Raw genomic sequence first — 23,464 nt, 5'->3', positions numbered from 1 at the left:
TGCGACAGACTGGCGACCTGTCCAGGGTGTATCCTGCCTCTCGCCCTATGACAGCTGGGATAGGCTCCCGCGACCCTGAAAAGGATAAGTGGAAGCGAATGGATGGATGGATGTATTTTAGTATTGCATGCTTTTATTCCATTTATTGGGACTTCTCCCCGACAGACTCCGCCCCCCTTGCTTCCCCAATTAGATACACCTGGAGGGCACAGGGGACAGAAATCAATCGGGCCTCCCATGTTGGCAGCGGCCAATAAGAGGCTCTGGCAGGTCAGAAAGACGTGTGTGGCAGCAGGAGAGCCATGGGTGGCGGCAGGCGCAGCCACAAGAAGAAGGACGCGGTCGGCCTGGCTCCCACTGGTGGAATAAGTGGAAGTATGGCGTAGCCTGATCGGGAACTTTGGGGACTTAGCTCATGGACTGAGCATCATCATATTTTTAGTATGCCGAGGTTTATGGGGGGTTTTCTCTCCCCTGATCAGGGCAGTTTTAGTGTTGTAAATAAAGTTCATTTATTTTTATTGACTATTTTAACTGGGTATTACGTCTTCTGTTTCCGTGATCACGCCCTGTTACTTTCCCTGTTATAGAAGGGGTTCCCTTCTACGGAGCCCCTCTGATGACATGGTCCAAAAAATAAATAAATTGTGGCCATAAAATACTACTTCGTGCCCTCGAAGTAGTATAAGGTGCCCACGAAATACTTATTTGTGGCCACGAAATACTATTTCGAGGGCACGAAATGCTAATTTGTGGGCACGAATTGGGTATAACGTGGCAACGAATTACGCATTTGTGGCAATGAAATAGATAACGTGCGCACATCATATTGATACAATTCCTGGACAGCTGCGTAGAGACACAAGCATAAGAGCAGGCTAAACCTATACACCATGGACAGAGACGGTATGATTGCGTTTTATTTTAGGCTGGGAATGAGCTACAAATGCATTTTGAAAAACCTGGCAATGCAAGGAACCATTATTACGGAGAGACGTTTAAACAGGATATTGAGAGCCCAGTTGCTTTACAGACCTGGACGCCGGGATAGATTTTATTGTCAGCCAACTGCAAGGGCCTGGGAAGGATCACGGTTATCTGTCAAGTGTTTCGTGGCTACAAATTAGCATTTCGTGCGCACGTTATTCCCATTTCGTGGGCACAAGTAGTATTTTGTGGCCACAATTTACTTATTTTTGGACCATGTCATCAGAGGGACTCCGTACCCTTCTAACTTACACCCGCGACATAAACACTCGGTAAGAAGGATCCTAAATATGTTGAAGAATAAGAAATTAAAACTTTATTGAAAATGGCAAAATACACCCGTGTTTTCTTTAAAATCCTATTTGATGTCACGTGATAGACATTAGCAGAACGCGATGTCTCAGCGTAATTTGCTTATAGAACGTGTTAATGTTTGTTACAGTGAAGTAACCACAGTAACGGGCAACAAGTAACCACAGTGTTCGGTATTTTTCTTTAGTGTGTTTTCGCCGGTTAGACGTTCACATCGCCACATTTCTGAACATATTTAAACAAGTTTTGAATTCGTCTTTGCAAAGTTTTTCCACTCGTCTTCAAAAAACAAGAAGAACATCAGTCTACTTGCGTTGGTTTGTTTTGCAATGTCTCAAAACATCCATCAACCGCGTTTCAGAGGACCTCCTCCTCGCTGCGGTGGGCAGTACGGTCCCCCCGGTGAATACAATGGTCTCAGAAAAGCTTTTGAGAACTGCAGGAGGGAAAACCTTCGTCTACGAGAGAGCGAGTACCAACTGCGAAGTCGCCTAAACGGTCTTCTGGTAGAGAGGAGCAATTTATGTCATAAGGATGGGCTTGTAGCTCTTAGAGAAGAAATGGAGTCCAAATACAAGCAACTGGAGAAAAGAAATGAAAAGCTAGAACAAGAAAACAAAATACTAGAAGGGAAGCAGCTAGACTTGGATGACTTGAAGGAAAAGCTGTCAGACACGTACTCAAGAATTAAAGCAGAAAATGAGTACCAGCAATTTCTAAGGGAGAAACATTCAGAAGAAGTCCAAAATTTGAAGGAGAAATGTCAAGACCTGGAACAGAAGCAGGCACTCTTGGAGGACAAAAATAAAGACATGGAGGAAGAGAAGACAAAACTAGAAGACAAAAATAAAGAATTGGAGGAAGAGAAGACAAAACTGGAGAACAAAAATAAAGAAATTGAGCAAGAGAAGAAAAAACTGGAGGACAGAAATAAAGAATTGGAGGAAGAGAAGGAAAAGGTAGAAGACAAATATACAGCGCTAGAGCAGAAGCATAAAGAAGTCCAGGACAGGAGCACAGAAATGCTTCAGGAGAAGATCCAACACCTGCAAAAATATGAAGAACTTGAGAGGATTCACAAAGAACTGCAAAGCAGAAACAGTGAAATCCAGGAGGATCAGAAAAGGCAGAAACAAGAGGAGCTTGAACAAAAGGGCAAAGAAGAGGATGAAAAATTTGACAAACTGCAGGAAGATTTTGAGAAGATTCAAGCAGACAATGAAAACCTCAAAGAAAATAACACACTGGAGATGAAAAACGATGAGTTGCAGGTGCAAGAAAAGCAAAAGAAAAAAGGATCCAGCTTTTTCAAGAGGAAGTCAAGCAAGAAAGAGGAAAAACCAAAACAAGACCAGGAAAGTGTAGAGAAAGAAGAAAAGGTAGAAAAGATAAACGGCAAAGTAGAAGAAAAAGCGCAAGGAAAGAAGAAGACAGGCTGCTGGAGCTGGTTTTTCAGGAGTAAGAAACGTTCTGGTGAGATGAGAGTGGAACAGGCTGCTGAGTCTGGACAAGTGTAGGAGGTTCTCCATTTCATTACTATTCACATCTCCACCCGGATCCTCCCTGCACCTCCCTCTACCCTTTGTCTACCCCCTTCTTCCCTCCTTCTCCCCCTACCCCTGCAACCTCCATTTGCCATGTCCATCGACAGGTCTTTCTATGTGAAGATCTGTTTTCTCTGTATCATAATAAAAAATTAAGTTGAACAAAACCAGAACTAAATAAGCATTTCATTTTATGAGAAAGCACAATTATACAACCTGTTTCTCTATAAACTAAAAACCAGTGGATAAACAGACTAATGAATAGGTAATAAAACTTGTTAAATATGACTGACTGTGACTCCCCTTGAAACCTGTTAAAGAAACATAAGTATTTAGCTTTCAGGAGGTAGAAATGCTGCCACCTTTTGGGGAATTATAAGGATGGTGTACGTTGTAGACCTTTCAGCTGTGCATAAAATCACAGAAAAATATACTGTCACACCACACAAAAATGAGAGTCTGTCTTTAGCTGTGTACTTCTATCTATAAATTAACCTTCTTGTTATTTTAATGATCATAAATTGTTTGGGATGCTGTTTAAATTACACAGACACCAGGGAGCTGATACAGCAAGACTAGTGAAAACTGAGTATAATAAATTAAACTAGAAAACAAAAATTTCAGAAGAAATTTTAAGTGTGCCTATGCTGCTGCCAATGAGTGTAGTTTGTGTTAGTAAAGAGCAACTTGTACTTCTGTCCCATTAAGCGATGGTTTAACAAATTTCACTGCACACTATAAAAGGGCAGCACGGTGGCACGGTGGTTAGCACTGTTGCCGCACAGCAAGAAGGTCCTGAGTTCAATTCCACCATCAGGCCGGGGTCTTTCTGTGTGGAGTTTGCATGTTCTCCCCGTGTCTGCGTGGGTTCCCTCCGGGTACTCCGGCTTCCTCCCACCGTCCAAAGACATGCAGTTTGTGGGGATAGGTTAGTTGGATAATCCAAATTGCCACTAGGTGTGAATGTGAGTGTGAATGGTTGTCTGTCCTTGTGTGTTAGCCCTGCGACAGACTGGCGACCTGTCCAGGGTGTACCCCGCCTCTCGCCCTATGACAGCTGGGATTGGCTCCAGCACCCCGCGACCCTGAAAAAGGATAAGCGGTAGCGAATGGATGGATGGATGGACTATAAAAGGAATCTGGATTTAAATATAACATAGTACTGTTGGATTAAGTGTAGGAAACACTAGTATAAGGTGTCTATGGAACAAATCTCCTTCAACATTCATAATGACCAAAGTGAGGACTATAGACATTTCTCTCAGTCAGCTGATTGTGTTTAAGGTAAAAGCATCTATAGACACTGAGATTGCTCCACATTTTAGTGAGATAACTCCAGATGTCTGTGGGTTTTGTCAACTTTGGGTGAATAAAAGCAGAAAAATGGTAAAAGATTCAGACATTGAAAGTCTGGTTTATTTCATGAATACAATGAAACATTTTACAGTCCACAGAGCAAAGTAGCATACATGATAATGGATACTACAACATAACACAGACAGTGAGAAGCAAAACTCATTGTCTTACCAGCTGTTATATTCTTTAAACTTAAAATAAACCTTTGAAATTAGAGTTTAGTGTTTTAAGTCATCTATTTAAAAAAAAAATGAGTCAACACTTGTTTCTCTCAGCAGCATTACTGAAGTGACACTTTAACGATGCTTCATATCACAGTCTTTATGATGAAAAAACATGTTCTCTCATTAGCAGATGTAGCAGAATACATTTATTGCAGTGTATGAGCTACACTTCTTGTAAAAAAAAAAAAAAAAAAAAAAAAAGCTGATTGGAAATGCATTCCAGCTTTTTGGATTTTCACTCTTTGATGGATTTAATATGAACAGCCACATAAAATTTATTCCAATTTTTTGCCTTTGCTTCAATTAAGATGTGTCTTTAAAGCTACGATACCTTTCTTGTTCAAAAAGTTTACTGACACAGTAAAGACGTAGCTAGGGAACTCAGTAAGTATGAGCAGCAATAGCTTAGGGACACTTTCTCAAATAAAGAGGATTTCATCATCTGCAGTTCGTGAAAAAAGTGCCACATTAAAAACAAATCCGCAGATCCGCAAATTATGGATACAGACTCTTTTCAGCTATTGAGGTATACTTATGCACTTATCAGCATACAGTTTAAAGGCTTGCATTAGAGTGCATTGGTGCCCAGTTGGGCATCTTTTATGGTTATACCACTGTGAATTTTGCTATATAAATGTGCTCAAGAGTCTATCATATGTTTGACATCCAGCTAAAAATTTGAAAATATATATTTTTAAATCAGTAACTTTGCAAATTTCGAGGAAATGTTTTTTGGACAACAAATTAGTCACATTTTAAAAACAGTTTGAATAATCTGCGCTGACAGACAGACATTTATGAAGCGCCGGCTATAACACACATGCTTACCGTGTGAAAGGACCGCGGATGTCTTGGAGCAGAGAACCGCGTTGTATTGTTGCTTTTCTCTTATGCATAAGCAACGCCAGCCAGTCAGAAACGCTCTGTGTGGGTAGAAAATGGTCTGCACCGGCGCTGGTCCTGACGCGAAATGGCGAGGGTCTCACGCTTTGAGTAACGCTTCATATAGGACCGGGGGGCTTCCACAAACAATAGATGGTGGGCCGATAAGTCTGGGGGCGATACACCTGCAGGGCATCACCTTGCTGTGCAAGTTTAAAACAATGAGGGTGGGGCACGTAGTTGCTGAGCTCCGGTGTAACTTGCCAAGATAGGTCTGGACTTCAGACTTCAGAAAATAGGCGATACCCTGCTCGACTGGTACATCTGCAGGGCTTTTACCTTGTCGAGGAATTATAAAAAGAGCCGATACCGGCCACCTTAAACAATAGGTCGGGTCCCCGCTCGACTGGTACACCTGTCGGCTTTTACCTTTTCCTAAGGAAAAAACAAAAAAACAGTATTTGTATTCATACTTAGACACATAAATTCCCAATCCAAACTCTCTTCCTCCTCTGATGTTGAAGCCCAAGCAATAATCATCTGACGTGGTGAAGAGATGTACGATCCTGCGAAGAGCGCTGTCCGAACTGGCCTCTGAAGGGGTACGACCGCTCTCCTCCACTACCATCCGCCGGTGAATCAGATCCACCCTGCACGCACACACATAAACACACACAAAAGGAGACATATTGTATATGCACACATGAAAACACTCATATAAACTGCTTTCTCTCTGTCCACTGAATTCGGGTGTGTCAGTATCAGATAATCAAGTAGCCATAAAGGTCACAGCAGTAATCAATCCACTGATGCCACATGAAACCAAGATACTGTATATCCCAAAAGAAAGATAACCAGTGTGAGCTACAGTCAAGTGACAAGACTTCACAAAACAAGAGCCACACAAAGGTCAGTGATAGTAGTTCCAAAGCTGTAGTCTCTTACATATTCAGCAATAAGTATTTCATCATAAAATACAGTTATTAGAAGTCAATATTTTACAGTAAATGTTTGATATCTTGGTAGTTTCCAGCCCTGCTGGGTGGACTGGCCTCACCATGTGGTCTTCTCCTTAGAGTAGCGGATGCCGGGGATCTTGCCCACCCGTCTCACCACCATCCTCAGCCTGTTGTTTCCTGTCAGGACCTTCACAGCACTGCTCATGGTGATGCTCTCCAGGCTGACCCTGTTCACCTCCACCAGCTTGTCACCCACAGTCAGCCCAGCCTCCGCTGCAGACACAGGCAGAATTCAGCATGAAAAACCAGAAGACAACATTCCCACGTGTAAGCACACTGGGAAAAAAAGCTTGTCGTGACCATTTACATAGACAGTCTGATGAACACACACACTTCTTCCTAACCTGCAGGGCTGTTGTCCTGCACCTTACTGACAAATATGCCGAGTCCATGTTCAGAGCCCCCGCGGACACTGAAACCCAGACGCCCATCTGGACTCTTATCTACTGTCACTGTGTGAATGTCTTCACTGTCATCCCCTCCTGCAAACACACAAAACACCGACATGAGTCCACCATAAATATGCACAGTGTGACCCACAAGTATTCCCAGGATTGGGACACTTGCAACAAAATATGATTTGAAAATTCAAAGCTGATGGGAAAAAAACTCATTTACAAAGAACAGACAATAAATGACAAACAATAAACATTCTAACATTTAAAAGTTACTGATAACAAACCTATTGACTGTTAAACCTAAAACATACGTATCAACCTTAAATGAAAAACTTCATCCTTATGAACTTTTCAGGTCACAGGTCGACTGACTCTAATGAAGTTAACTGACAAATAAAATGCATTTATATAGGCTTATCTTTGAAAGCAACTTTATTTAACTGACATAATTTTTGCACAACTTGGGTGGTGCCTACTGTGAATACAACTAACCATTAATTAACATTTGTGTTGATCACTCTGATGTTGTCTCAATTAAATATTGGCCGATCAGTCTTTCAAATGTCAGAAATATCCAAAGCCAAAATTCACATCTTCACACAACTTTTTTGTCTCATCTTAAATGAGCAAAGCCTACTGCAGACATTCAGTTTATGATCACTGAAAATGAAGAAGACTACCAAAATTTTACATTTCAGATACTTGAATTGTTTGTATTTCTGCTTAAAAATAGAAAAGAGGTTGACTAAAAAAGCTTTTAGTAACTCAGTTCTCATTCACTTTTAGCTTAAAAACACATAAGATTAACTCTGTCCACAGTATTTTACATATGTATATCAGCTTGCTCTGAATTAATTTTAGACAAATATTTGTGTCACTGATTGTCCTGAATACACCTTTGCAGCCAGTTGCTGTGTTGCCATGGTAGCAGAAGACTGTTACTGGGACCAGACCTCACCATCAACAGGTGCATTGATGAGGATGACCCTGCCCATGGGTGAGGAGGACCTGCGTCTGTGGCGCTGCTTCTTCACCATGTAGCGTGTGGTGCTGTGGGAACCCCCATTCGGACCTCCGTTTTTAAAGTGGGGGTGCCCCCCTCCATTTGTCATCTCCCTCCAGGCTGGAGTTTGAAAGGAGTCAGCCATGGTAAATGTCCAAAAACTCTTCCCTCAGTCATCCAGGCGGGAGGATATGTGGAGTCCTAGGTCAGGATGGCAGAGATGGAGCCAAGTGTTTGGGGAAAGGCAGTGAGGGACAAATAACTTGTAAAATGGACACTTTAGCACCTGCTTGTCCAAACTGAACCCCACTGGAGGAGGCAAGTAAAAAAGCTGCTGGTAGCATCCCTAATCTCAAGTGACATCAGTTTCATTCAGTAGATAAAGCTTAAAAATAGGAACCAGGTTGAAAAAAACCTTTGACTTTAGCTGAAGCCACACGGCTAAGTCACAAAACACAAAAGTTGGCTAAAAGAAAAGCTCCATGACTGAAGAGAGGGATTTTCTCACACTCAGATATAATCCTGGTCTTATAAGTCAAAGATGTTGGCGTGATCCAACAGTGTCCTCTGTACCTTCCGAAACCAGGGTACCCGGTGCCCGCTGTCTGCAGAGAAGTCAGCAGTGCAGGGTGATTCCCCTCTGGTCATGTTTAATTAAACGGCCTGTTGTGAAAAGAATATGTTGTGATGAGTAATGTGGCCTCAGAGCTGAAGAATAGACAATGAAATCCTTTAATTCTGACACAGTATTGACCTGTGAGCATAAGAAACACTCGCCGTGGCCGTCTATTAATCAGCACCATGGACAGCAACTCAGTGAGCACGCATATAACCAACAGGTCTAATTTGACAGTAAGTTATATGAGCGACAGTTTGCAGGGAGGCATAATTATAGGTGGACTTTAATTCTGTTCATAACTTCGACTTGCTGAGTCTAAAATAAAGTAAAAAAGAATTTTAGCATTACCTGCCGTGTCCATGTTGCGCTGGCTGCGCTCGCACTGAGCTGGTCCGCCTCACTGACGCATTAAGGGACACGTCATTTGTTCTCCCGGTGACCATTATTGTCTTAAGAGGTGTAAGCCTTTTACATAAGCCCCCTGTGCAGCCACTAGCGCTGGGGCTGGAGATGAGTAAGTACACTGATTACTCAAACAGTAAAATAACACTCACTCAAGACTTCTCCAGCGTGTCCTCGAGTAAACTTTCTTATTAATGTGCTACTGGACTTTGGTAGAGCTGGAGAGAGATGAAGGCGGGGGAAAACGGAGCAGCTGATCCTCCTGCCACGCCGTTAAGATGGGTAAACAACCCCACCCGGTGGTTAGTTTAGTCACATCCATGTGGGTCTCCAGCTCAAAAGCAGTTTTGTAGGAGACTGTTGTAAGTGTGGTTAACATGGCTTTCAGAAAACAGAAGTTGTCATTTATCTTTTACAAAAGATATTTATCTTTATTTCTGGTTTGTCATTATTAATCTGACATTATTACATCTACACAACACAGATAGGCCTACATAAACACGTGCATGCCCCACTGGTTGCTGCTGTGCGCTGTAACAACGCATCAGCGAGGCGCCATATGGAGGCAGATACCTATATTCAATTAAATATCGTCATAAGTCGTTGACTTTCGAACCAATTTGGATACAGTTTGGTTCATTAAAAATGCCAGAACGGATACAGAAGACTTAGTAACGCTTAATATGTTTCCAGGTTTCATGTCAAAATGATGTTCTGCTTCAAAAGCTGAAATGTGTAAAAATCATTTTAAAACTTTGAAATCAGAGCTGCAACCTGTTTCTGCTCTCAGAGTACAATTATATTGTATATTCATCATAAATATATTATTTTCTGCATTTAATCTTTGTGTATCTTTTTCATTCATGTCTGGTTTTTAACTGAATGCCAGCATTTAATGTGATATATTTACTGTCCCTGTACTGCCACTTTTGGCCACAACAGAAGAAGAAACAAACACACAAGGGGCAATTTTTCGGTGCTGCACTATTACTGCCAATACAAAGATTCATTTACGTTTTCTCTGAAATATCGACCTTGGACACCTTATGTAAATGCCATCTTCCTCCCACCGTCCAAAGACATGCAGCTTGTGGGGATAGGTTAATTGGCTAATCCAAATTGTCACTAGGTGTGAATGTGCGAATGAATGTGAGTGTGAATGGTTGTCTGTCCCTGTGTGTTGGCCCTGCGACAGACTGGCGACCTGTCCAGGGTGTATCCTGCCTCTCGCCCTATGACAGCTGGGATAGGCTCCCGCGACCCTGAAAAGGATAAGTGGAAGCGAATGGATGGATGGATGTATTTTAGTATTGCATGCTTTTATTCCATTTATTGGGACTTCTCCCCGACAGACTCCGCCCCCCTTGCTTCCCCAATTAGATACACCTGGAGGGCACAGGGGACAGAAATCAATCGGGCCTCCCATGTTGGCAGCGGCCAATAAGAGGCTCTGGCAGGTCAGAAAGACGTGTGTGGCAGCAGGAGAGCCATGGGTGGCGGCAGGCGCAGCCACAAGAAGAAGGACGCGGTCGGCCTGGCTCCCACTGGTGGAATAAGTGGAAGTGTGGCGTACCCTGATCGGGAACTTTGGGGACTTAGCTCATAGACTGAGCATCATCATATTTTTAGTATGCCGAGGTTTATGGGGGGTTTTCTCTCCCCTGATCAGGGCAGTTTTAGTGTTGTAAATAAAGTTCATTTATTTTTATTGACTATTTTAACTGGGTATTACGTCTTCTGTTTCCGTGATCACGCCCTGTTACTTTCCCTGTTATAGAAGGGGTTCCCTTCTACGGAGCCCCTCTGATGACATGGTCCAAAAAATAAATAAATTGTGGCCATAAAATACTACTTCGTGCCCTCGAAGTAGTATAACGTGCCCACGAAATACTTATTTGTGGCCACGAAATACTATTCCGAGGGCACGAAATGCTAATTTGTGGGCACGAATTGGGTATAACGTGGCAACGAATTACGCATTTGTGGCAATGAAATCGATAACGTGCGCACATCATATTGATACAATTCCTGGACAGCTGCGTAGAGACACAAGCATAAGAGCAGGCTAAACCTATACACCATGGACAGAGACGGTATGATTGCGTTTTATTTTAGGCTGGGAATGAGCTACAAATGCATTTTGAAAAACCTGGCAATGCAAGGAACCATTATTACGGAGAGACGTTTAAACAGGATATTGAGAGCCCAGTTGCTTTACAGACCTGGACGCCGGGATAGATTTTATTGTCAGCCAACTGCAAGGGCCTGGGAAGGATCACGGTTATCTGTCAAGTGTTTCGTGGCTACAAATTAGCATTTCGTGCGCACGTTATTCCCATTTCGTGGGCACAAGTAGTATTTTGTGGCCACAATTTACTTATTTTTGGACCATGTCATCAGAGGGACTCTGTACCCTTCTAACTTACACCCGCGACATAAACACTCGGTAAGAAGGATCCTAAATATGTTGAAGAATAAGAAATTAAAACTTTATTGAAAATGGCAAAATACACCCGTGTTTTCTTTAAAATCCTATTTGATGTCACGTGATAGACATTAGCAGAACGCGATGTCTCAGCGTAATTTGCTTATAGAACGTGTTAATGTTTGTTACAGTGAAGTAACCACAGTAACGGGCAACAAGTAACCACAGTGTTCGGTATTTTTCTTTAGTGTGTTTTCGCCGGTTAGACGTTCACATCGCCACATTTCTGAACATATTTAAACAAGTTTTGAATTCGTCTTTGCAAAGTTTTTCCACTCGTCTTCAAAAAACAAGAAGAACACCAGTCTACTTGCGTTGGTTTGTTTTGCAATGTCTCAAAACATCCATCAACCGCGTTTCAGAGGACCTCCTCCTCGCTGCGGTGGGCAGTACGGTCCCCCCGGTGAATACAATGGTCTCAGAAAAGCTTTTGAGAACTGCAGGAGGGAAAACCTTCGTCTACGAGAGAGCGAGTACCAACTGCGAAGTCGCCTAAACGGTCTTCTGGTAGAGAGGAGCAATTTATGTCATAAGGATGGGCTTGTAGCTCTTAGAGAAGAAATGGAGTCCAAATACAAGCAACTGGAGAAAAGAAATGAAAAGCTAGAACAAGAAAACAAAATACTAGAAGGGAAGCAGCTAGACTTGGATGACTTGAAGGAAAAGCTGTCAGACACGTACTCAAGAATTAAAGCAGAAAATGAGTACCAGCAATTTCTAAGGGAGAAACATTCAGAAGAAGTCCAAAATTTGAAGGAGAAATGTCAAGACCTGGAACAGAAGCAGGCACTCTTGGAGGACAAAAATAAAGACATGGAGGAAGAGAAGACAAAACTAGAAGACAAAAATAAAGAATTGGAGGAAGAGAAGACAAAACTGGAGAACAAAAATAAAGAAATTGAGCAAGAGAAGAAAAAACTGGAGGACAGAAATAAAGAATTGGAGGAAGAGAAGGAAAAGGTAGAAGACAAATATACAGCGCTAGAGCAGAAGCATAAAGAAGTCCAGGACAGGAGCACAGAAATGCTTCAGGAGAAGATCCAACACCTGCAAAAATATGAAGAACTTGAGAGGATTCACAAAGAACTGCAAAGCAGAAACAGTGAAATCCAGGAGGATCAGAAAAGGCAGAAACAAGAGGAGCTTGAACAAAAGGGCAAAGAAGAGGATGAAAAATTTGACAAACTGCAGGAAGATTTTGAGAAGATTCAAGCAGACAATGAAAACCTCAAAGAAAATAACACACTGGAGATGAAAAACGATGAGTTGCAGGTGCAAGAAAAGCAAAAGAAAAAAGGATCCAGCTTTTTCAAGAGGAAGTCAAGCAAGAAAGAGGAAAAACCAAAACAAGACCAGGAAAGTGTAGAGAAAGAAGAAAAGGTAGAAAAGATAAACGGCAAAGTAGAAGAAAAAGCGAAAGGAAAGAAGAAGACAGGCTGCTGGAGCTGGTTTTTCAGGAGTAAGAAACGTTCTGGTGAGATGAGAGTGGAACAGGCTGCTGAGTCTGGACAAGTGTAGGAGGTTCTCCATTTCATTACTATTCACATCTCCACCCGGATCCTCCCTGCACCTCCCTCTACCCTTTGTCTACCCCCTTCTTCCCTCCTTCTCCCCCTACCCCTGCAACCTCCATTTGCCATGTCCATCGACAGGTCTTTCTATGTGAAGATCTGTTTTCTCTGTATCATAATAAAAAATTAAGTTGAACAAAACCAGAACTAAATAAGCATTTCATTTTATGAGAAAGCACAATTATACAACCTGTTTCTCTATAAACTAAAAACCAGTGGATAAACAGACTAATGAATAGGTAATAAAACTTGTTAAATATGACTGACTGTGACTCCCCTTGAAACCTGTTAAAGAAACATAAGTATTTAGCTTTCAGGAGGTAGAAATGCTGCCACCTTTTGGGGAATTATAAGGATGGTGTACGTTGTAGACCTTTCAGCTGTGCATAAAATCACAGAAAAATATACTGTCACACCACACAAAAATGAGAGTCTGTCTTTAGCTGTGTACTTCTATCTATAAATTAACCTTCTTGTTATTTTAATGATCATAAATTGTTTGGGATGCTGTTTAAATTACACAGACACCAGGGAGCTGATACAGCAAGACTAGTGAAAACTGAGTATAATAAATTAAACTAGAAAACAAAAATTTCAGAAGAAATTTTAAGTGTGCCTATGCTGCTGCCAATGAGTGTAGTTTGTGTTAGTAAAGAGCAACTTGTACTTCTGTCCCATTAAGCGATGGTTTAACAAATTTCACTGCACACTATAAAAGGGCAGCACGGTGGCACAGTGGTTAGCACTATTGCCGCACAGCAAGAAGGTCCTGAGTTCAATTCCACCATCAGGCCGGGGTCTTTCTGTGTGGAGTTTGCATGTTCTCCCCGTGTCTGCGTGGGTTCCCTCCGGGTACTCCGGCTTCCTCCCACCGTCCAAAGACATGCAGTTTGTGGGGATAGGTTAGTTGGATAATCCAAATTGCCACTAGGTGTGAATGTGAGTGTGAATGGTTGTCTGTCCTTGTGTGTTAGCCCTGCGACAGACTGGCGACCTGTCCAGGGTGTACCCCGCCTCTCGCCCTATGACAGCTGGGATTGGCTCCAGCACCCCGCGACCCTGAAAAAGGATAAGCGGTAGCGAATGGATGGATGGATGGACTATAAAAGGAATCTGGATTTAAATATAACATAGTACTGTTGGATTAAGTGTAGGAAACACTAGTATAAGGTGTCTATGGAACAAATCTCCTTCAACATTCATAATGACCAAAGTGAGGACTATAGACATTTCTCTCAGTCAGCTGATTGTGTTTAAGGTAAAAGCATCTATAGATACTGAGATTGCTCCACATTTTAGTGAGATAACTCCAGATGTCTGTGGGTTTTGTCAACTTTGGGTGAATAAAAGCAGAAAAATGGTAAAAGATTCAGACATTGAAAGTCTGGTTTATTTCATGAATACAATGAAACATTTTACAGTCCACAGAGCAAAGTAGCATACATGATAATGGATACTACAACATAACACAGACAGTGAGAAGCAAAACTCATTGTCTTACCAGCTGTTATATTCTTTAAACCTAAAATAAACCTTTGAAATTAGAGTTTAGTGTTTTAAGTCATCTATTTAAAAAAAAAATGAGTCAACACTTGTTTCTCTCAGCAGCATTACTGAAGTGACACTTTAACGATGCTTCATATCACAGTCTTTATGATGAAAAAACATGTTCTCTCATTAGCAGATGTAGCAGAATACATTTATTGCAGTGTATGAGCTACACTTCTTGTAAAAAAAAAAATTAAATAAAAAAAAGCTGATTGGAAATGCATTCCAGCTTTTTGGATTTTCACTCTTTGATGGATTTAATATGAACAGCCACATAAAATTTATTCCAATTTTTTGCCTTTGCTTCAATTAAGATGTGTCTTTAAAGCTACGATACCTTTCTTGTTCAAAAAGTTTACTGACACAGTAAAGACGTAGCTAGGGAACTCAGTAAGTATGAGCAGCAATAGCTTAGGGACACTTTCTCAAATAAAGAGGATTTCATCATCTGCAGTTCGTGAAAAAAGTGCCACATTAAAAACAAATCCGCAGATCCGCAAATTATGGATACAGACTCTTTTCAGCTATTGAGGTATACTTATGCACTTATCAGCATACAGTTTAAAGGCTTGCATTAGAGTGCATTGGTGCCCAGTTGGGCATCTTTTATGGTTATACCACTGTGAATTTTGCTATATAAATATGCTCAAGAGTCTATCATATGTTTGACATCCAGCTAAAAATTTGAAAATATATATTTTTAAATCAGTAACTTTGCAAATTTCGAGGAAATGTTTTTTGGACAACAAATTAGTCACATTTTAAAAACAGTTTGAATAATCTGCGCTGACAGACAGACATTTATGAAGCGCCGGCTATAACACACATGCTTACCGTGTGAAAGGACCGCGGATGTCTTGGAGCAGAGAACCGCGTTGTATTGTTGCTTTTCTCTTATGCATAAGCAACGCCAGCCAGTCAGAAACGCTCTGTGTGGGTAGAAAATGGTCTGCACCGGCGCTGGTCCTGACGCGAAATGGCGAGGGTCTCACGCTTTGAGTAACGCTTCATATAGGACCGGGGGGCTTCCAAAAACAATAGATGGTGGGCCGATAAGTCTGGGGGCGATACACCTGCAGGGCATCACCTTGCTGTGCAAGTTTAAAACAATGAGGGTGGGGCACGTAGTTGCTGAGCTCCGGTGTAACTTGCCAAGATGGGTCTGGACTTCAGACTTCAGAAAATAGGCGATACCCTGCTCGACTGGTACATCTGCAGGGCTTTTACCTTGTCGAGGAATTATAAAAAGAGCCGATACCGGCCACCTTAAACAATAGGTCGGGTCCCCGCTCGACTGTACACCTGTCGGCTTTTACCTTTTCCGAAGGATAAAACAAAAAAACAGTGTTTGTATTCATACTTAGACACATAAATTCCCAATCCAAACTCTCTTCCTCCTCTGATGTTGAAGCCCAAGCAATAATCATCTGACGTGGTGAAGAGATGTACGATCCTGCGAAGAGCGCTGTCCGAACTGGCCTCTGAAGGGGTACGACCGCTCTCCTCCACTACCATCCGCCGGTGAATCAGATCCACCCTGCACGCACACACATAAACACACACAAAAGGAGACATATTGTATATGCACACATGAAAACACTCATATAAACTGCTTTCTCTCTGTCCACTGAATTCGGGTGTGTCAGTATCAGATAATCAAGTAGCCATAAAGGTCACAGCAGTAATCAATCCACTGATGCCACATGAAACCAAGATACTGTATATCCCAAAAGAAAGATAACCAGTGTGAGCTACAGTCAAGTGACAAGACTTCACAAAACAAGAGCCACACAAAGGTCAGTGATAGTAGTTCCAAAGCTGTAGTCTCTTACATATTCAGCAATAAGTATTTCATCATAAAATACAGTTATTAGAAGTCAATATTTTACAGTAAATGTTTGATATCTTGGTAGTTTCCAGCCCTGCTGAGTGGACTGGCCTCACCATGTGGTCTTCTCCTTAGAGTAGCGGATGCCGGGGATCTTGCCCACCCGTCTCACCACCATCCTCAGCCTGTTGTTTCCTGTCAGGACCTTCACAGCACTGCTCATGGTGATGCTCTCCAGGCTGACCCCGTTCACCTCCACCAGCTTGTCACCCACAGTCAGCCCAGCCTCCGCTGCAGACACAGGCAGAATTCAGCATGAAAAACCAGAAGACAACATTCCCACGTGTAAGCACACTGGGAAAAAAAGCTTGTCGTGACCATTTACATAGACAGTCTGATGAACACACACACTTCTTCCTAACCTGCAGGGCTGTTGTCCTGCACCTTACTGACAAATATGCCGAGTCCATGTTCAGAGCCCCCGCGGACACTGAAACCCAGACGCCCATCTGGACTCTTATCTACTGTCACTGTGTGAATGTCTTCACTGTCATCCCCTCCTGCAAACACACAAAACACCGACATGAGTCCACCATAAATATGCACAGTGTGACCCACAAGTATTCCCAGGATTGGGACACTTGCAACAAAATATGATTTGAAAATTCAAAGCTGATGGGAAAAAAACTCATTTACAAAGAACAGACAATAAATGACAAACAATAAACATTCTAACATTTAAAAGTTACTGATAACAAACCTATTGACTGTTAAACCTAAAACATACGTATCAACCTTAAATGAAAAACTTCATCCTTATGAACTTTTCAGGTCACAGGTCGACTGACTCTAATGAAGTTAACTGACAAATAAAATGCATTTATATAGGCTTATCTTTGAAAGCAACTTTATTTAACTGACATAATTTTTGCACAACTTGGGTGGTGCCTACTGTGAATACAACTAACCATTAATTAACATTTGTGTTGATCACTCTGATGTTGTCTCAATTAAATATTGGCCGATCAGTCTTTCAAATGTCAGAAATATCCAAAGCCAAAATTCACATCTTCACACAACTTTTTTGTCTCATCTTAAATGAGCAAAGCCTACTGCAGACATTCAGTTTATGATCACTGAAAATGAAGAAGACTACCAAAATTTTACATTTCAGATACTTGAATTGTTTGTATTTCTGCTTAAAAATAGAAAAGAGGTTGACTAAAAAAGCTTTTAGTAACTCAGTTCTCATTCACTTTTAGCTTAAAAACACATAAGATTAACTCTGTCCACAGTATTTTACATATGTATATCAGCTTGCTCTGAATTAATTTTAGACAAATATTTGTGTCACTGATTGTCCTGAATACACCTTTGCAGCCAGTTGCTGTGTTGCCATGGTAGCAGAAGACTGTTACTGGGACCAGACCTCACCATCAACAGGTGCATTGATGAGGATGACCCTGCCCATGGGTGAGGAGGACCTGCGTCTGTGGCGCTGCTTCTTCACCATGTAGCGTGTGGTGCTGTGGGAACCCCCATTCGGACCTCCGTTTTTAAAGTGGGGGTGCCCCCCTCCATTTGTCATCTCCCTCCAGGCTGGAGTTTGAAAGGAGTCAGCCATGGTAAGTGTCCAAAAACTCTTCCCTCAGTCATCCAGGCGGGAGGATATGTGGAGTCCTAGGTCAGGATGGCAGAGATGGAGCCAAGTGTTTGGGGAAAGGCAGTGAGGGACAAATAACTTGTAAAATGGACACTTTAGCACCTGCTTGTCCAAACTGAACCCCACTGGAGGAGGCAAGTAAAAAAGCTGCTGGTAGCATCCCTAATCTCAAGTGACATCAGTTTCATTCAGTAGATAAAGCTTAAAAATAGGAACCAGGTTGAAAAAAAACCTCTGACTTCAGCTGAAGCCACACGGCTAAGTCACAAAACACAAAAGTTGGCTAAAAGAAAAGCTCCATGACTGAAGAGAGGGATTTTCTCACACTCAGATATAATCCTGGTCTTATAAGTCAAAGATGTTGGCGTGATCCAACAGTGTCCTCTGTACCTTCCGAAACCAGGGTACCCGGTGCCCGCTGTCTGCAGAGAAGTCAGCAGTGCAGGGTGATTCCCCTCTGGTCATGTTTAATTAAACGGCCTGTTGTGAAAAGAATATGTTGTGATGAGTAATGTGGCCTCAGAGCTGAAGAATAGACAATGAAATCCTTTAATTCTGACACAGTATTGACCTGTGAGCATAAGAAACACTCACTGAACTCCCGTGGCCGTCTATTAATCAGCACCATGGACAGCAACTCAGTCAGCATGCATATAACCAACAGGTCTAATTTGACAGTAAGTTATATGAGCGACAGTTTGCAGGGAGGCATAATTATAGGTGGACTTTAATTCTGTTCATATCTTCGACTTGCTGAGTCTAAAATAAAGTAAAGAATTTTAGCATTACCTGCCGTGTCCATGTTGCGCTGGCTGCGCTCGCACTGAGCTGGTCCGCCTCACTGACGCATTAAGGGACACCTCCGGAGCGTTAATGCCACCTCATTTGTTCTCCCGGTGACCATTATTGTCTTAAGAGGTGTAATCCTTTTACATAAGCCCCCACCCGCAGCTGTGCAGCCACTAGCGCTGGGGCTGGAGATGAGTAAGTACACTGATTACTCAAACAGTAAAATAACACTCACTCAAGACTTCTCCAGCGTGTCCTCGAGTAAACTTTCTTATTAATGTGCTACTGGACTTTGGTAGAGCTGGAGAGAGATGAAGGCGGGGGAAAACGGAGCAGCTGATCCTCCTGCCACGCCGTTAAGATGGGTAAACAACCCCACCCGGTGGTTAGTTTAGTCACATCCATGTGGGTCTCCAGCTCAAAAGCAGTTTTGTAGGAGACTGTTGTAAGTGTGGTTAACAGGGCTTTCAGAAAACAGAAGTTGTCATTTATCTTTTACAAAAGATATTTATCTTTATTTCTGGTTTGTTATTATTAATCTGACATTATTACATCTACACAACACAGATAGGCCTACATAAACACGTGCATGCCCCACTGGTTGCTGCTGTGCGCTGTAACAACGCATCAGCGAGGCGCCATATGGAGGCAGATACCTATATTCAATTAAATATCGTCATAAGTCGTTGACTTTCGAACCAATTTGGATACAGTTTGGTTCATTAAAAATGCCAGAACGGATACAGAAGACTTAGTAACGCTTAATATGTTTCCAGGTTTCATGTCAAAATGATGTTCTGCTTCAAAAGCTGAAATGTGTAAAAATCATTTTAAAACTTTGAAATCAGAGCTGCAACCTGTTTCTGCTCTCGGAGTACAATTATATTGTATATTCATCATAAATATATTATTTTCTGCATTTAATCTTTGTGTATCTTTTTCATTCATGTCTGGTTTTTAACTGAATGCCAGCATTTAATGTGATATATTTACTGTCCCTGTACTGCCACTTTTGGCCACAACAGAAGAAGAAACAAACACACAAGGGGCAATTTTTCGGTGCTGCACTATTACTGCCAATACAAAGATTCATTTACGTTTTTCTCTGAAATATCGACCTTGGACACCTTATGTAAATGCCATCCTATGAAGAAGGATTTTTATTATCGAGTGGTTGCATGCTTTTCGTTTTAATGTTGAGTGTATTTTAGGCAGCGGTGGTTAGCACTGTTGCCGCACAGCAAGAAGGTCCTGAGTTCAATTCCAACATCAGGCCGGGGTCTTTCTGTGTGGAGTTTGCATGTACTCCCCGTGTTTGCGTGGGTTCCCTCCGGGTACTCCGGCTTCCTCCCACCGTCCAAAGACATGCAGCTTGTGGGGATAGGTTAATTGGCTAATCCAAATTGTCACTAGGTGTGAATGGTTGTCTGTCCCTGTGTGTTGGCCCTGCGACAGACTGGCGACCTGTCCAGGGTGTATCCTGCCTCTCGCCCTATGACAGCTGGGATAGGCTCCCGCGACCCTGAAAAGGATAAGTGGAAGCGGATGGATGGATGGATGTATTTTAGTATTGCATGCTTTTATTCCATTTATTGGGACTTCTCCCCGACAGACTCCGCCCCCCTTGCTTCCCCAATTAGATACACCTGGAGGGCACAGGGGACAGAAATCAATCGGGCCTCCCATGTTGGCAGCGGCCAATAAGAGGCTCTGGCAGGTCAGAAAGACGTGTGTGGCAGCAGGAGAGCCATGGGTGGCGGCAGGCGCAGCCACAAGAAGAAGGACGCGGTCGGCCTGGCTCCCACTGGTGGAATAAGTGGAAGTGTGGCGTAGCCTGATCGGGAACTTTGGGGACTTAGCTCATGGACTGAGCATCATCATATTTTTAGTATGCCGAGGTTTATGGGGGGTTTTCTCTCCCCTGATCAGGGCAGTTTTAGTGTTGTAAATAAAGTTCATTTATTTTTATTGACTATTTTAACTGGGTATTACGTCTTCTGTTTCCGTGATCACGCCCTGTTACTTTCCCTGTTATAGAAGGGGTTCCCTTCTACGGAGCCCCTCTGATGACATGGTCCAAAAAATAAATAAATTGTGGCCATAAAATACTACTTCGTGCCCTCGAAGTAGTATAAGGTGCCCACGAAATACTTATTTGTGGCCACGAAATACTATTTCGAGGGCACGAAATGCTAATTTGTGGGCACGAATTGGGTATAACGTGGCAACGAATTACGCATTTGTGGCAATGAAATAGATAACGTGCGCACATCATATTGATACAATTCCTGGACAGCTGCGTAGAGACACAAGCATAAGAGCAGGCTAAACCTATACACCATGGACAGAGACGGTATGATTGCGTTTTATTTTAGGCTGGGAATGAGCTACAAATGCATTTTGAAAAACCTGGCAATGCAAGGAACCATTATTACGGAGAGACGTTTAAACAGGATATTGAGAGCCCAGTTGCTTTACAGACCTGGACGCCGGGATAGATTTTATTGTCAGCCAACTGCAAGGGCCTGGGAAGGATCACGGTTATCTGTCAAGTGTTTCGTGGCTACAAATTAGCATTTCGTGCGCACGTTATTCCCATTTCGTGGGCACAAGTAGTATTTTGTGGCCACAATTTACTTATTTTTGGACCATGTCATCAGAGGGACTCCGTACCCTTCTAACTTACACCCGCGACATAAACACTCGGTAAGAAGGATCCTAAATATGTTGAAGAATAAGAAATTAAAACTTTATTGAAAATGGCAAAATACACCCGTGTTTTCTTTAAAATCCTATTTGATGTCACGTGATAGACATTAGCAGAACGCGATGTCTCAGCGTAATTTGCTTATAGAACGTGTTAATGTTTGTTACAGTGAAGTAACCACAGTAACGGGCAACAAGTAACCACAGTGTTCGGTATTTTTCTTTAGTGTGTTTTCGCCGGTTAGACGTTCACATCGCCACATTTCTGAACATATTTAAACAAGTTTTGAATTCGTCTTTGCAAAGTTTTTCCACTCGTCTTCAAAAAACAAGAAGAACATCAGTCTACTTGCGTTGGTTTGTTTTGCAATGTCTCAAAACATCCATCAACCGCGTTTCAGAGGACCTCCTCCTCGCTGCGGTGGGCAGTACGGTCCCCCCGGTGAATACAATGGTCTCAGAAAAGCTTTTGAGAACTGCAGGAGGGAAAACCTTCGTCTACGAGAGAGCGAGTACCAACTGCGAAGTCGCCTAAACGGTCTTCTGGTAGAGAGGAGCAATTTATGTCATAAGGATGGGCTTGTAGCTCTTAGAGAAGAAATGGAGTCCAAATACAAGCAACTGGAGAAAAGAAATGAAAAGCTAGAACAAGAAAACAAAATACTAGAAGGGAAGCAGCTAGACTTGGATGACTTGAAGGAAAAGCTGTCAGACACGTACTCAAGAATTAAAGCAGAAAATGAGTACCAGCAATTTCTAAGGGAGAAACATTCAGAAGAAGTCCAAAATTTGAAGGAGAAATGTCAAGACCTGGAACAGAAGCAGGCACTCTTGGAGGACAAAAATAAAGACATGGAGGAAGAGAAGACAAAACTAGAAGACAAAAATAAAGAATTGGAGGAAGAGAAGACAAAACTGGAGAACAAAAATAAAGAAATTGAGCAAGAGAAGAAAAAACTGGAGGACAGAAATAAAGAATTGGAGGAAGAGAAGGAAAAGGTAGAAGACAAATATACAGCGCTAGAGCAGAAGCATAAAGAAGTCCAGGACAGGAGCACAGAAATGCTTCAGGAGAAGATCCAACACCTGCAAAAATATGAAGAACTTGAGAGGATTCACAAAGAACTGCAAAGCAGAAACAGTGAAATCCAGGAGGATCAGAAAAGGCAGAAACAAGAGGAGCTTGAACAAAAGGGCAAAGAAGAGGATGAAAAATTTGACAAACTGCAGGAAGATTTTGAGAAGATTCAAGCAGACAATGAAAACCTCAAAGAAAATAACACACTGGAGATGAAAAACGATGAGTTGCAGGTGCAAGAAAAGCAAAAGAAAAAAGGATCCAGCTTTTTCAAGAGGAAGTCAAGCAAGAAAGAGGAAAAACCAAAACAAGACCAGGAAAGTGTAGAGAAAGAAGAAAAGGTAGAAAAGATAAACGGCAAAGTAGAAGAAAAAGCGCAAGGAAAGAAGAAGACAGGCTGCTGGAGCTGGTTTTTCAGGAGTAAGAAACGTTCTGGTGAGATGAGAGTGGAACAGGCTGCTGAGTCTGGACAAGTGTAGGAGGTTCTCCATTTCATCTCCACATCTCCACCCGGATCCTCCCTGCACCTCCCTCTACCCTTTGTCTACCCCCTTCTTCCCTCCTTCTCCCCCTACCCCTGCAACCTCCATTTGCCATGTCCATCGACAGGTCTTTCTATGTGAAGATCTGTTTTCTCTGTATCATAATAAAAAATTAAGTTGAACAAAACCAGAACTAAATAAGCATTTCATTTTATGAGAAAGCACAATTATACAACCTGTTTCTCTATAAACTAAAAACCAGTGGATAAACAGACTAATGAATAGGTAATAAAACTTGTTAAATATGACTGACTGTGACTCCCCTTGAAACCTGTTAAAGAAACATAAGTATTTAGCTTTCAGGAGGTAGAAATGCTGCCACCTTTTGGGGAATTATAAGGATGGTGTATGTTGTAGACCTTTCAGCTGTGCATAAAATCACAGAAAAATATACTGTCACACCACACAAAAATGAGAGTGTCTTTAGCTGTGTACTTCTATCTATAAATTAGCCTTCTTGTTATTTTAATGATCAGAAATTGTTTGGGATGCTGTTTAAATTACACAG

General features: G+C 42.0%; 4 protein-coding genes across 5 annotated transcripts; 2 read left to right on the top strand and 2 right to left on the bottom strand.

The window, feature by feature from the left end:
• Positions 1–1,512: 1,512 nt before the first annotated feature.
• Positions 1,513–12,933, top strand: LOC146374952 (uncharacterized). The gene is made up of 2 exons (XM_084949387.1): positions 1,513–2,400; positions 11,788–12,933. Exons 1-2 carry the CDS (start codon positions 1,629–1,631, stop codon positions 12,747–12,749), a joined length of 1,734 nt encoding a protein of 577 aa, XP_084805513.1. The 5' UTR covers positions 1,513–1,628; the 3' UTR covers positions 12,750–12,933.
• LOC146374953 (PDZ domain-containing protein 7-like) lies at positions 4,450–8,774 on the bottom strand. The gene is made up of 6 exons (XM_084947669.1): positions 8,693–8,774; positions 7,681–8,388; positions 6,669–6,806; positions 6,363–6,537; positions 5,851–5,955; positions 4,450–5,740 (listed from the first exon to the last, which is right to left on the bottom strand). The coding sequence occupies exons 2-6, from the start codon at positions 7,868–7,870 to the stop codon at positions 5,731–5,733; spliced, it is 618 nt and encodes a 205-aa protein (XP_084803795.1). The 5' UTR covers positions 7,871–8,388; positions 8,693–8,774; the 3' UTR covers positions 4,450–5,730.
• Positions 12,934–14,026: 1,093 nt separating the features above from the next.
• LOC146374951 (PDZ domain-containing protein 7-like) lies at positions 14,027–19,109 on the bottom strand. Of its 2 annotated transcripts, XM_084949386.1 has the most exons (6): positions 18,631–19,109; positions 18,232–18,321; positions 17,613–17,858; positions 16,601–16,738; positions 16,295–16,469; positions 14,027–15,887 (listed from the first exon to the last, which is right to left on the bottom strand). In XM_084949386.1, the coding sequence occupies exons 3-6, from the start codon at positions 17,800–17,802 to the stop codon at positions 15,617–15,619; spliced, it is 774 nt and encodes a 257-aa protein (XP_084805512.1). In that variant the 5' UTR covers positions 17,803–17,858; positions 18,232–18,321; positions 18,631–19,109; the 3' UTR covers positions 14,027–15,616. The 2 variants fall into 2 exon arrangements, with proteins under 2 accessions (XP_084805512.1, XP_084805511.1); XM_084949385.1 differs by lacking the exon at positions 18,631–19,109 and having other exon boundaries at positions 17,613–18,583.
• Positions 19,110–21,589: 2,480 nt separating this feature from the next.
• On the top strand, positions 21,590–23,073 carry LOC146374950 (uncharacterized). Its single transcript, XM_084947670.1, has one exon. It carries the CDS (start codon positions 21,706–21,708, stop codon positions 22,891–22,893), a length of 1,188 nt encoding a protein of 395 aa, XP_084803796.1. The 5' UTR covers positions 21,590–21,705; the 3' UTR covers positions 22,894–23,073.
• The last annotated feature ends 391 nt before the right edge of the window (positions 23,074–23,464 follow it).

Source organism: Perissodus microlepis, chromosome 13 (genome assembly GCF_051167445.1).
Source record: "Perissodus microlepis isolate ML-2025 ecotype Zambia chromosome 13, ASM5116744v1, whole genome shotgun sequence".
Lineage (NCBI taxonomy): Eukaryota > Metazoa > Chordata > Actinopteri > Cichliformes > Cichlidae > Perissodus > Perissodus microlepis.
Note: the sequence above shows the minus strand (reverse complement) of the source record. Positions and strands in the feature narration are given on the sequence as shown.